Raw genomic sequence first — 14,116 nt, 5'->3', positions numbered from 1 at the left:
TCTTTTCCACAGTGAATACCTACCTCTTCATGGTGCAGGCTCAAGGCATCCTGCTTCGGGACAACGTGAGGACCATCGGTGCCCAGGTGTATGAGCAGGTAGTCCGCAGCGCCTATGCCAAGAGGAACAGCAGCCTGAACGATTCAGGTAAGCTCTAGTGAAGAGGGCCCTACGAAATGTCTGCTCCCAGAAGAGGCAGGGAGGCTGAGTAATTATCTCCAAAAGAGAGTGTTGAGAGAAGGACTGGTGGAGGGGGGGAGGTTAAGGCAACGAGAAGGCTGCAGTTTCATTCTGAAATCAAGCTTGTCGTCGTCGTTCAGAACATGGCTTTTTGTTTTGCTTTTGAGATGGTGTCTCCCTATGTAGCCGTAGCTGGCCCCAAACTCAGAGATCCACCTGCCTCTGCTTCTCAAGTGCTGGGATTAAAGGTGTGCATCATTACACCCCGCCTTAATTTCTTTTTTTAATTTATTTGTGTTGGAGCATGAATATACCATGGCGTGAGTATGGAAGTTGGTTCTCTCCTTCCACCAAGTGGGTCCCAGGAGTTGAACTCAGATCATCAAGCTTGGTGGCAACTGCATTTACCCTCTAAACAATCTCACTGATCTCAATTTCTTACCTTTTTTCAAGATTTATTTCAGTGTGTGTGAGTGTGTGTGTGTGTGTGTGTGTGTGTGTGTGTGTGTAACAGACACACACACACAGAGACAGAGAGAGAGAGAGAGCACTTGAGTACGTGTGTGTAGGTGCCCACAAAGGCCAGAAGAGAGTGTTGGATCCCTTTAAGCTGAAGTTACAAGTGGGTGTGAGCCAGCCAGTAGGGGTTCTGGGAACTGAACCTGGGTCTTCTGCAAGAGCATCAAGCATTCTTAACTGCTGAGCCATCTCTCCTGCTTCATTTTTTTCCTTTTTCTTTTCTTTTTTAAATGTATTTAACTTTATTTTATGTGCATTGGTGTGAAGGTGTCAGATCCCCTGGAACTGGAGTTACAGACAGTTGTGAGCTGCCATGTGGGTGCTGGGAATTGAACCTGAGCCCCCTGGAAGAGCTCTTAACCACTGAGCTCTCTCTCTCTAGCCCTTCATTTTTTTTTTCTTAAAGAGAAATAATATAGTTCTCAGAATCATCTAAAATAATACCTGTTATTGAAGTACTAACCTGAAATTCTAACACTTAGAAGCATAGGCTATACAATGAGAACTTGTCAAAATAAACAAACAAATAAATAAAATCAGGGCTAATCTGTGGCTGAAGGAATGAAGAATGCTTGTCTCATGTGTAGAAAGCCCTGAGTCCATTCCCAGATCCAGGTCCATTCCATGCTGCTCTCCTGTTGAGTGTGAAGATTGGTATGCAAAGATACAATCTCCGGCTGATGTGCCAGAGAGCTGGCCCAGGGGATGAAGCCACTGGCTGCTCTTGTAGAACCAGGATTCAGTTTGTAGCACCCACATGGCAGTTCACCACCACTGTAACTCCAGTTCCAGCTGACCTCTGCAGACACCAGGCACATAAGTAGTGCACAGACGTAGATGCAGGCAAAGCACTCATATACATAAAATAGACCTAAATTTAAAAAGCTTTTTAGAAAGTATAATCATGCCGTTTAAAAACTCTCCAAACAGAGGACAGCATTCTGTTTCCTACCCGCCCCTCCCAAGACAGGACCAGCACTCTTCAAGCTGTCCCTGGATAAAGGCCTGGATGTGGTGGCCATTTGGCTCTTAGACGCCCTCTCGGTGTTCTTTAAGAAAAAAACAGCAACAAGGAAAGCCAGCCTGAGTTGAAAATTCTGCAGCTCCAGCCCCAGGAGTGGGTGAGAGCCAGCTCTAATGTTCGTCACACTGTGTGACTCTAAAGGGCTGGGAGAAGAGACAGTCAGTGCAAAACTGGGGCAGCCGCCACAGCCCTGCTGGCCCTTTCCTGGAGGGGGTTCTCTGCATGGTGCTTCTGTTGAACCTTATGGGGAAATGATGTCACGACCTTGGTCCTGTGTGTTGGTAACAGTACCTGGGAAAAGAGGCATCTGCTTATACACTCTTAGATTCCACTCAAATGGTGGGAAAGTGGGGGGGGGTAGTAGTGTGTATGTGTGGTGGTATGTGTATATGCATGTGTGCCTCTGTATGTGTATGGTATGTAATGGTATATGTGCATGCACGTTTGTGTGATATGTGTGTGTATGTGGTGGTGGTGTGTGTGTGTATGGTGTGTATTTGTGTGTTTAATGGTATAAAACCTTAACAATAAGAAGACCACACTGGGGGGAAATTCAGCTGGGAAGCAAAGATAAAGGACAAGGACTTCACAGACCATGGAAGCCAACCAGTAACTGAAAATGCTACAACAGGGGATCCTTACCTCCCAGTGTTCCCAGAGTTCCTCAGAGCGGTAATGGTCAATGTCCCAAACCTTTGGGAACCAGAATAAAGGTGAGCTGGGGGTCAGGAGTTCTAAGTCATCCTTGGTCACATAGCCTGGTATACTTGAGACTCTTGTCTCAAAAAATAAAAAAGGAGTAAGGGGGGGGGGCACAAGATTCAGGAATATAACGAGAAATCCACGGAGTCTGCTTAAAGAGGAAGGCGTTTATTAGGGGATAAAAACTCACTAAAGCAAGAGAGATTTACTGTAGGGTCCTGGAAAGCTGAGCTATGGTTCACGCTGTTCTTCCGCCTGGTCCGTCTCAGCATCCAAAACAGAGAGAGAGAAAGAGAGAGATAACTGCCTACGTGCATCCCAGGTCTTAAGGGTTCGTGAGGCCACACCCCAGGGACACGTACTTCAAGGTCTTAGGCAGGTGGAGCAGTTAGTTACCTGCTGCATCTCTAGGGATGGTACTTCAAGGTCATAGAACAGTTACCCACTACATAGGAAGGCCAAAATGCCCAGAGCCTTGTCCGCAGCCCGACAAGGAACTGGAGCCCCGAGAACCTCACACATGTAGAGCAGTTCCCTTAGTGTGGGTGTGTGTACTTCTGTCCTCTGTGCCAGGGTGCTTAATTCAGGACTACTGTGACGGCAGAGGACTAGGACAGATTTCTCTGGGGAATCACCTGAAGGTAAGGACAGTGGGGCTCTGCACCACACTGCTCAGCCAGGGCAGCCTGCCGTGTGACTTGGTGTCCACGCCCTAACAGGTGCCTGACTTCCCGCTGCAGTGCTTAGCAACACTACTGCTGAAATAGATACGGAAACAAGGGAAAGCAGACAGCGAGGGAGAAGGGAGGACTTGTCACCAGGTGACACCTCACCCTGAGTGTCCGGGACCAGAGAATAGTGAGTTTACAGGCTTGAAAGGCCCACTGAACCGCCGACACAGGGCTGGAAGTAGATTCCCAGCAAGGCAAAGCATTTGCAGTTCCTGAACAAAGAGCAAGCTCTTCTACTTCCGAAAAGAAGTTACTGGCCACCCACAAAGCCTAGGTGTGTGAATGGCAATAGCCACCTTCAGCTAGAAGGCATAGGAGAGCTATAAATGGGAAGTTGCCTACACTGCTGTAGCTCAGCCACTGTGAACAAAGTGAGAGAAACAAACCATCAGATACACTAGGTTTCAAAATCATATACTTTCCTCTGTTGCTGTTGTTTTTCCAGACAGGGTTTCTCTGTGTAGCCCTGGCTGTCCTGGATATTGCTCTGTAGACCAGGCTGGCCTCGAACTCACAGAGATCCTCCTGCCTCTGCCTCCCAAGTGCTGGGGTTAAAGGTGTGCGCCACCACTGCCCAGATCCACCACATCTTTTTAAAAGTATTTTTAACATTTATTTTGTATATTTGAGTGTTTTGCTTGCGTGTCTGTGTGCCACATATGTACCTGGTGTCCACAGAGGCTAGAAGAGGACATTGAATCTATGAGACTGGAGTTACAGATTGCTGTGAGCTGTGGGTCTAGAAACTGAATTTGAGTCCTCTACAAGAGCAACCAGTGCCCTAACCACTGAGCAATCTCTGTGCCCCCCCCACACACACACTTAAGGAAGCCATTGGAGAACCTGCTTGATAGTGAGTGAGACAAGGAAATTAGGACTTTCAAAAGTGAGGTTCAGGCCTGCATACAGGGTGAAGGGTATGCAGTGGTCATGAAGGGTCTGGGGAGTGGAGCGTTGTCACAATAAGAAGGTGCCTGCCCTTCTCTGAGAGGCAGTGCAAAGGGAGGGCACAGTGCTGAACCAGGAACAATTCCATATAAAACTGAGGTCCAGAAGATGAGGACAGCACCAAAAAACAGCATCACCTTCTGTAGCTGGAGAGTTTTCTCTCCGGGTCCCGCCAAGCCCCGGCAGTCTGACAGCCCACTTATAAAATAAACACACAGATGCTTAGATTATTTAAACTGTTTGGACTAATGGCTCAGGCTTCTAGCTATCTAGTTCTTACATCTTAAATTAATCCATTTCTATAAATCTATACCATGCCACGTGGCTCGTGGCTTACCGGCATCTTCACATGCTGCTTGTCATGGCGGCTGCCGCCAGTGTCTCCCTCCGCCTTCCTGTTCTCTCAATTCTCCTCTCTGTTAGTCCCGCCTATACTTCCTGCCTGGCTACTGGCCAATCAGAGCATCACATTTGACATACAGACCATCCCACAGCAACCTTCCACATTCCTCAGCTATGGCTGGTGTTTATGACATCTCCATATCAGCACCAAGCATTGCCCTAAGTCTAGTTATGGCAAGTAATTGGGAGACTCTAGGACTGGAAGGGTAAGGCATGGAGGCAGTGGAAAGGAATTGCTCTGGCCTTCCTCATCTAAGGGATTTCCTAGAAGAGGAAACCAGAAACAGGGTAGTGGGATGTGCTGCTTGGCTGTGAACAAGTGCAGATGCCCAGGTCAGAGGTCAGAGGTCAGAAGTGCTGGTAAAATAAGAGGGGTATGTGTGTGTGGGGGGGGTCTGTGCTGTTTACACTTCATTCTGATTTCCACTGCCTGTAAACCGAGTACTGGAAGCCCACGGTGCCGGTGCAGATGGGAAGGGAGCCATTGCAGCAGGCCCTCTTTTCTTCCTGTGATGGCTTCATAGTTTTAGCTCCAGCACTGAACCACCTGCTCCCACTAAGCTAGAAACACTTGTGAGGAGCTGAAGGAGTCAGCATGCTAGTGCCTGGCTGAGCCGTCTTTCTCTTCCCTTCCTAGATTATCCTCTGGACTTGAACCACAGTGAAGCCTTCCCCCCAACCACGACATTTCTTCCTGAAGATTTCACCTACTTCGCCAACCACCCTTGCCCAGAGAGGCTCCCTTCCATGAGTGAGTAGATCAGCTTGCCCCGTTGCTTCAGGGCAGTCTTTGGTTAACGTGGAAGGGAGAGTGTGACCAGCTGGCTTCCCGGCCTCTTTGAATAGTGCCAGGGCTCCCTGCCCTGGAGTTGGAGCTGGAGGAATTCCTTGTGCCCCAGCTCCTCTTCAGCCAAACCTGCTGCTGGTGACCCACATTCTCAGTGGTGCTGTGTTCTGCCCTTTGTGATGACCTTCTTAAGGTGTCCTGCAAGAAGATCTGGCCATGGCTTTGTCATTTTAGTACAAATTGCCCACTGGTTCTACCTAGTTTAACATAATAGACCTCTCTACTCACCTTCCTTCTTCTGTGTCATACTTGGTTCTCATTTGTACCCCTACCTCCACCTCACACTTCTTTCCCATCCCATTCTGGCTAGTTGCTAGAGGTTATTTTCTTTTTGTTGTTTTTATTTTTGTTTTTTGAGATAGGGTCCTGGAACTCCCTTTGTAGACAAAGCTGGTTTCAAACTCACAGAGATCCGCCTGCCTCTGCCTCCTGAGTGCTGGCATTAAAGGCGTGCACTACCACAACCCAGAAAAAGTTATTTTCTTAACAAAATGCTGGTTTAAGGAAAATTCAAGCCATGCATGGTGGCCACGCCTTTAATCCCAACACTAGTACTCTAGCTGTCCTGGAACTCGATCTGTAGACTAGGCTGCCCTGAAACTCACAGAGATAGATCCTCCTGCCTCTGCCTCCTGAGTGCTGGAATCAAAGGCGTGCCCATGCCTGGCTTCCCTAGCACTTAGTGATTGTCATGGTTTCAGTTTGGGGGCTTTGTCAAAGATGTGTGCTCTGTGTTTGGGCACCATTAGTCAGAGCCTCTACTCCCTGGTGGCTGGGGTGAGACAGGCAGCTGGCCTTGCTTCTGAGTGATGCCAGGCCAAAGTGCACCACTCTGCCCCTCAGGCAGTTTACTGAGCCGTGAAACGGGAGCTCCCTGGAGCAGGGAGAGGTCTTGAAGAAGAGCTGCCTCGCCTCGGTTTCAAGGCCTTTGTTTCTCTGCCCGCTTTGGCAGGAGCCGGCCTCTAAGGTCGTGTCCTTGGGCACACTTCTTTGTCACATGGCAGTGGCACACTCAAGGGCAGAGATGGGTAGCAATAGGGCCAGGGCTCAGCCTAGGAAACTCTTCATTGTTTTTCCTCCCTCTCTGTCCAGAGGGCCCAATAGACATAAACATGAGTGAAATCAGAATGGACGATATTCACGAGCTCTTCTCCAGAGACCCAGCCATCAAGCTCGGAGGCCACTGGAAGCCTTCGGACTGTGTGCCTCGATGGAAGGTGGGCTATGAGTCAGACCCCAGGTGTTAGAAACACACCTGGGATTACTGGGATTCAAGAGCTGTGACATCCAGGAACTTGCACTCTGCCTCTCATTTTCGAGAAATGGGTTTCCCCAAGGACTCTCCTGTAGCCATAGAGATTGGCAGCACCTTATTGGTGTATGGCGACCCTTTTGTTCCTAGGCAGGATTATTTGCAGGAGAAAGGATCAGTAGATCAGCTGACATATTTGTGGACTGTGTCTCTGCAGAGCCAGTGCTTCCTGTCTGGTCTCCCAAGTTCCTGGAGGATAGATAAGTAGACTGCAGTATAATGATCCAGCTGGACCTTCACACCTTTGTAGGAGGACTGTAGTCAGGAGAGGAGACAGAAACTTAAGGCCGTTCTTTGACCAAGTGTTAAATAAAGTGCTTGGGTGCTGCTGGCCCTGGAGAGGTGGGCCGCAACATGAGCCACAGGATAAGCTTAGTGCACAGTAGCAGGTGTCCACAGGTGTCCAGTGTGGAGCGAGCTGTGTGCAGCATGGAGGTGCTTAGCTCCCTTTGTGTTTGCACTCCTCTAGAAGGACCTTTGTGCGGAGTCACCTTGGGTATGTGTGCCTCCTAGAGCTGCAGTCTAGACAGGGTCCCGTTAGCTCCATGGTGTCATTGCTTGCACGGGTCAGCATTCGAGGATGTCAGGGCCTCAGCACTCGCTAGGGTTGCTCATCCAGGGTACCCAACTGTGGAGCAACGCAGAGAATGAACTGGGCAGCGGGGCCAGCAGCTAACGGATGGCTTCCTGTCCTGTGACCACTGCAGGTGGCCATCCTCATCCCCTTCAGGAACCGCCATGAGCACCTCCCAGTCCTCCTGCGACACCTGCTCCCCATGCTTCAGCGCCAGCGCCTGCAGTTCGCCTTCTACGTGGTCGAGCAAGTGAGTGACCTTTAGTTTCCTTCTCTCCCTTCTGAGCCCACAATCTGGAAAGCTGTAAGTGACATTGTCTTTGGTGTAAAGAGCCCAGGGTGGCACTGTCCCCATGAGCTTGGCCCTCGCACATAAATCATTAATTAAGAAAATGCTCCATAGACTTGTCTACAGGCCAGTCTTAAGGAGGCATTTTCTCAATTAAGAGCCCCTTTTCCTCCTGGCGTGGTGGCGCACGCCTTTAGTCCCAGCACTCGAGAGGCAGAGGCAGGTGGGTCTCAGAGTTAGAGGCCAGGCTGGTCTACAGAGCAAGTTCCAGGACAGCCCAGGCTGTTACACAGAAAAACCCTACCCTGTCTCGAAAAACAAAATCAACAAAGTCTTTCTTCTTAGATATGTCTAGGTTTGTGTCAAATTGACAAATATCGAAACCAACCAGCACTTCCCTTGCGCTTGTCCTGAGTGTGTGTTTGGTACCGGCTGGGGTCAGTGAAGGTTCACATGTAGTTCAAGTAGGCCATAACTAGTGTGAACTGGTCTCTACCTGTCACAGAATTTGTAATCCTCAGACATTAGTCTCTAGAGAACTCAGTGACTGTTGTAGTGGGACCTTTAGAATAAACAAGCTGAGATGAGCACACTCTTTGACTAGATGTGTGAAATAGATGTGTGTGTAGCACAGACTTGAGACTTGGTAGAGTCCGGCCTGTTCCCTGAATGTCCTGTGGCTGTGGGCCTCTGTCCTCAGCATGTGTCGGTGAGGTGCTCTCTGAAGAAACACGACAGAATGCAGTGGACTCCCTGGGTGACTGGGCTGAGCAGAGCTGCAGACCCTGTGGGCCCAGTGGTCTATCCCTTTGGCTCCTAGGAGCCCTTTTGGTGTACAGAGATGGCAGTAAGGTCTTTGCTTCAAGATCCTTTGTTCTTTCAGGTTGGCACTCAGCCCTTTAACCGAGCCATGCTTTTCAATGTGGGCTTTCAAGAAGCCATGAAGGACTTGGATTGGGACTGCCTGATCTTTCATGATGTGGATCATATACCCGAGAGTGACCGGAACTACTATGGCTGTGGACAGATGCCCAGGCACTTTGCGACCAAACTGGACAAATACATGTACCTGTGAGTGTCTCCTCCTCCCGGAAGGCCAGTTGCAGAAGTGAGGTGTAGCTGGCTGTGACCAGCTGTGTCAGCTGGCAGGTGGCTTGCAGCATGTAGGACTGTGTTCAGGAGTTCAGCAGGGAGCTGGCATGGGGCCAAGTGTCACCATCTTGTTCTCTGTGGAAAGTGTCCAAAGTAGGCGGGGCCCTGGGGGTAGAAAGTGGGTCAGTAGTGGGACTGGGTGGGGGTGAGATGTTGGAGTGGTGACGGCCGGTGGTGGTGGTAGAGGAGTAACTGAGCACTGATTGTGACCATGGTTGCACAACCCAGTCAGTACACACTAAGTAAGTTCTGTGCTCTGTCACTCACTGCACAAGAGTTGTTGTGAACCAGTTAGGAGCCTGGAGGGGAGCTCAGCTCCCTTGCCTGAGCCTCTAGGTTCCATCCGTGCAGTGCTGGAAAACGAAGACAAATTCATCAGGAAATTCAGCTCTCCATCTTCTAACTCGGCTGCTCTCCTTCCTTCAGGCTTCCCTACGCAGAGTTTTTTGGTGGAGTAAGCGGCTTGACTGTAGAACAGTTTCGGAAAATCAATGGCTTTCCTAACGCCTTCTGGGGCTGGGGTGGAGAAGATGACGATCTGTGGAACAGGTATGCACCCCACCCTGCCCCCCAACCCCACCACCATGTCTCAGAGACCAGGAGCTGCACATGTCACCCAGTACCCTTGCAGCTGTCAGTGGGAGCCTGGTGGGGTGCTTCCCGTGCCCTGCCACCCACTCCTCTACTGTTGTACACTTGTGCCCTGCACAGCAGCTCCACCCAGCCTTTCCGACTGAGTCTGGGAGCAGCTGCCTTATTTTCTTTCATGATGGAGATGAATATTGGGAGTCATGACTATTTGGAGTTTGTTTTTAAAATTACACAGTTATAACATTAAATAACAACAGAAAAAAAAACCTTCTAACTAAACTGAAAAGAATTTCTACTTCCTACTAAGGCAACTATCCTCATTTTCTCCTTTGACATGTAAACTAAACTTACATGACAGCTTAAGAATTTTTTTATAAGTCACAAGTATGGGTGCTGGAGAGATGACTCAGTGGTTAAGAGCACCTATTGCTCTTCCAGAGAACCTGGGTTTGGTTCCCAGCACCCACATTGGACAGCTCACAGCTGTCTGTAACTCTCGCTCCAGAGGATCCAGTGCCCTCTGTAGGCACCTGTACTCACGTGTACATACAAACATACATAATTAAAAATGTAAAGATTAATTTGGGGCTGGAGAGAGGGCTTGCTGTTTTAGAATACTTGGTGCTCTTGCTGAGGACCTGGGTTCGGTTCCCAGCACCCACATGGCAGCTCACAACTGTCTATTATAACTCCAATTCCAAGGGATATGATGCCCTCTTCTGACCTCCAAGGACACCAGGCTTGCACAAGATGCTTATGCTTATATATAACATAAAGTTAAAAAAAAAAGAGTTTTTAATACTTAAATGTTAGAAAGAAAGAAAATAGTAGCTGGTGTGGTGTCTCCTCAGACCTATGGTTTCAGTTTGGGAAGCTGTGGAAAAGAGTTCTTGGAATTCATAGCCAGCCTAAGCTACCTACTAAGACTCTTCTTCATAGACCAGTGGAGGGAAGAAGTATGCTCACCGTAAAATTCATATGAGAATAAAAATAAGTTACCTCAGTCTACACAGCCCAAAACAAGATGGTTACATCTCAGTGTCTTAAAGCAGGGGAGTGAACCACGTCAGACCTGTGTCGGTTTATCAGACCATAATAAGCACTTGCCTCAGTCTCAGGGTAAGTGTCCCTGCTTGGGGCTGAGTGATGTCAGTGTTAGAAACACATGGTGTCTGTGTGGTATACCGTCTGAAACTTACCCAGCTTCCTGCTGGCATGTCTAGCCTTCAGTGTTCCCGTGCACACCGGTACTTAGGAGAAGGTCTTAGACATAAATTTGATCAGAATGTGATGTGTTAGGGCTCTTGAGCCATGGTGTTTTATTTATTGTTTGTTTGTTTGTTTATTTTCGAGACAAGGTTCTCCGTGTAACAGTCCTGGCTGTCCTGGAACTTACTCTGTAGATCAGGCTGGCCTCGAACTCACAGAGATCCACCTGCCACTGTCTTCCCGAGTGCTGGGATTAAAGGCCTGTGCCACCCCCCCCTCCACCCCCCACCCCCCCACCCCCCGCTTGAGACATGTTACAACATGTTCCCTGTGGCTCTCTGTGCACTGTGTCCCCATGTCAGTGGAACCTCCCCAAGCTGAGGGGTGGAGCGCCTGGTAGCCTGTTCACAGATCTGTCCCTGCAGTCTGTAGCTGCCTGCAGGTGGAGACCTGAGGTGGGTGTTGGGCTTGTTCTCAGTGGCTCTCCACTTTGTGTTTTCTGACAGGGTCTGTCACTGAAGCTGGAGCTCATCGATTCAGCTAGGCTGGCTAGCACTGAACTCCAGGGTCAGCTGTTCATCCCTCTCCCCTGCCCAGTGCTGGGGTTCTAGACACACAACACTGTGCTCAGCTTTTACGTGGGTTCTCGAAGACCCCAATTCAAGTCCTCATGCTTGCAGGTTGGCACTCATCCGCTGAGCTGTCTTCCCATAGCCACCGTTTTCAATGGCAATCTCATGGTCTTGCCACAGACAGAAATGCCAGTCAGTCTGCTGGTGGGCATTCGATGGGAGTGTGCCATCCTTAGTTCACATACACAGGCGTCTCTCCAGTTAATTAAATGCCTAGTGTGACTACATAGTCAAGAAACACATTGTGACGGCTCCTGGGGTGTGGCTCAGGGATGCAGGACTTTGCTAGCGTGCACTGGCTGAACACACACACACACACACACACACACACACACACACACACACACACACTTGTGAAAGTGCGAAGTTTGATCCCTGAAACCATGAGTTTTGTTTTTTTAAAAGCTGGAACTGGTGGCTCTGTTCAAATGCTGTGACAAAACACCATGACCAAGGCAACATAGAGAAGGAAGGGTTTATTTGGGCTTATGGATCCAGAGGGTGAGTGTCCATCATGGAAGGGGGGCAGCAGGCATGATGGCTGGAGCAGGCTGCTGAGAGCACACCTCTCAACCTCAAGCATGAAGCAGAGAGAGCAAACTGAAAATGGGTTTAAACTCAAAGCTGGCTTCCAGTGACTGACTTCTTCCAGAAAGGTCACACCTCCTAAGCCTCCCCAAACAGCACTACCAACTGGGGACCAGGTGTTCGAATACTGAAGCCTATGGGGGACATTTCTCATTCAGACCACCATATAAGCATATGCCTTTCACCCCAGCCCTGGGGAGGTAGAGGCGGGAAGATCTCTGTGAGTTCCAGGTCAGGCAGGTCTATATAGGGAGTTTTAGGCAGGTCAGAACCACACAGTGAGACCTCATCTTAAAAAAAGTTGTTGATCTCAGTAGCACATGTCTATACTCCCAGCAGCGGGAAAGTGGAGCCGGCAGATGCCCTGGGCTAGCCAGCCACAGCCTAGCCTATGTGGTAAGCTCCAGGCCAATGGGGGACCTTGTTTCCAAAAAGACAAGTTTCATAGTGCCTGAGGAATGACATGCAAAATTGTCATCTGACCTCTCTAAGCACATGCATGCCTGTACGTACACACACACACACACACACACACACACACACACACACACACACACACACACAGGAAATGTTAGCTAGTTAAACATCAAATCAGTTAGATGAGTGAGAAGGCGTTTGGACATTGTTGGAGAGGCTGTAAGGTGTCTTAGGGTTTACTAGTCTCTGGGTCTTCAGCATCTCACTGATGTCCCTTTGGTTTTGGACAGGGTACAAAATGCAGGCTATTCTGTGAGCCGGCCAGAAGGGGACACGGGAAAATACAAGTCTATTCCTCACCACCATCGAGGAGAAGTCCAGTTTCTTGGAAGGTTGGTATTGTTTATCTGGCTGTATCACCTGTCTGCCCCCGTGATGTGGCTGGGTGTGACGGGTGTCTGTTCTGATTAACCAAGGTAGACATTTTGGGTGACCATTGGTGAGATTTAGATGCCTGGGTCTTCTATGCAGCCTGAGACAGTTGGGATCACCGTCTGCCAGCCCCTGCACTATGAAGGTGTCTCCAAGGGAGTGGCAGGGCTCTAAGCTTGGCTGCTTTTTGTCCCCTCCTCTGTAATCTTTCGGGGCTTCTCCACTCCGACCTTGGGCCAGTCTCCTGAGCCTCCATTTCCTGTGGCCTGAGGGCGTTCGATGAGATGCTGGGAAGCTGACTCTGAGTCCCTCTCTGTCCTTGGCTTCCCAGGTACGCTCTGCTGAGGAAGTCAAAGGAGCGGCAAGGGCTGGACGGCCTCAACAACCTCAACTACTTTGCAAACGTCACGTACGACGCCTTGTATAAAAACATAACTGTCAACTTGACACCCGAGCTGGCTCAGGTGACTGAGTACTGAGATGTGGAGAGAAGCCGCATCCGCCTACCCACCACCCCTCAGAAGCGCTGTGGTGCGCCATCCTGGGGGTCAACACAGGACGAGGACAGAAGGAGAGTGGAGTGCAGGACCGTAGGGTTCCAGAAAACTGTCACAGAGTACGCGCACAAAGGCCTTTGCTGTAGGCTCAAACAGGGACAGGCGGCTTGGGGACACCTCTCATCAGCACTGGCTTCCTTCCACAAGACAGACGTCTGCCCTGCTGCCCTCTTCTGTCCCCACCCAGGGCCAGGCTAGGTGCCCCTCGGAGAGATGGATGGCCGGGCCCAGAGGCTGCCATGGCAGCCACCCCTGGCTTGAAGCAGGAGGACCCACCACACCACACTGTTCGTTCTGCACCTCTGTGTCTTCTTTGGCTTCATTTTCTTTAGGGTCTTTCTTTTCTTCCTTCCTTCCTTCCTTCCTTCCTTCCTTCCTTCCTTCCTTCCTTCCTTCCTTTCTTTTCTTCCCCCCCCTTTTTTTTTTTAAAGAAAATTACCTGCTTTGGTGGGGACTGAGGGGGGAGGGACTTGGGATGGTAGACACATTAACAGTCACTTCTTGAAGAAGTGTAATTGTAAATAAGCCATGTAAAATGCCTTTTTAAAGTTTAATTTTATAGCTGGCTCCACTTGAAAGTGAGGGCTTCATATATTAGATGACCTTGGGGGGCAAACATAACTGAGTTACCACACAGTTGAAGAACATCATCTCCCAAATCCCTGTCATTTCAGAAGGGAGTGGACACAGGGCAGAGCAAAGAACTTGTCACTACAGCCTCCCCTCCCTCCCCTCCCCTCCCCTCCCCTCCCTCCCTCCCCTCCCTCCCCTCCCCTCCCCTCCCTCCCCTCCCCTCCCTCCCCTCCCCTCCCCTCCCTCCCCTCCCCTCCCCTCCCCTCCCTCCTGTGGGTCTTCCTCAGAGACCTAACAGCTAAGCAGGGACTGCTCTTAGTACCACAGTGCTCTCCGCTCTTACAGACCCTCAGTGCCGGGGGGTGGGGGGGTGGGGGGCAGGGGCTGGAGAACAGGAAATTTGAGGCCAGTGTGGGCTACATAGCAAGTTCCAGGCC

The 14,116-nt window shown here is 50.0% G+C and overlaps 1 protein-coding gene across 2 annotated transcripts in view; it reads left to right on the top strand.

Moving 5' to 3' along the window:
* Positions 1-13,856, top strand: part of B4galt5 (beta-1,4-galactosyltransferase 5) — a 52,982-nt gene extending 39,126 nt beyond the window's left edge. For both annotated transcript variants that reach the window (XM_028868566.2, XM_037205570.1), the window contains exons 2-9: positions 13-147; positions 5,144-5,257; positions 6,446-6,570; positions 7,373-7,489; positions 8,412-8,599; positions 9,107-9,229; positions 12,408-12,509; positions 12,881-13,856. In XM_028868566.2, the coding sequence (XP_028724399.1) occupies positions 13-147; positions 5,144-5,257; positions 6,446-6,570; positions 7,373-7,489; positions 8,412-8,599; positions 9,107-9,229; positions 12,408-12,509; positions 12,881-13,028 (1,052 nt within the window). In that variant the 3' untranslated portion in view covers positions 13,029-13,856. The remainder of the gene's footprint in view (positions 1-12; positions 148-5,143; positions 5,258-6,445; positions 6,571-7,372; positions 7,490-8,411; positions 8,600-9,106; positions 9,230-12,407; positions 12,510-12,880) is intronic.
* Positions 13,857-14,116: the final 260 nt, after the last annotated feature.

Source organism: Peromyscus leucopus, chromosome 4 (assembly GCF_004664715.2).
Source record: "Peromyscus leucopus breed LL Stock chromosome 4, UCI_PerLeu_2.1, whole genome shotgun sequence".
Lineage (NCBI taxonomy): Eukaryota > Metazoa > Chordata > Mammalia > Rodentia > Cricetidae > Peromyscus > Peromyscus leucopus.
Note: the sequence above shows the minus strand (reverse complement) of the source record. Positions and strands in the feature narration are given on the sequence as shown.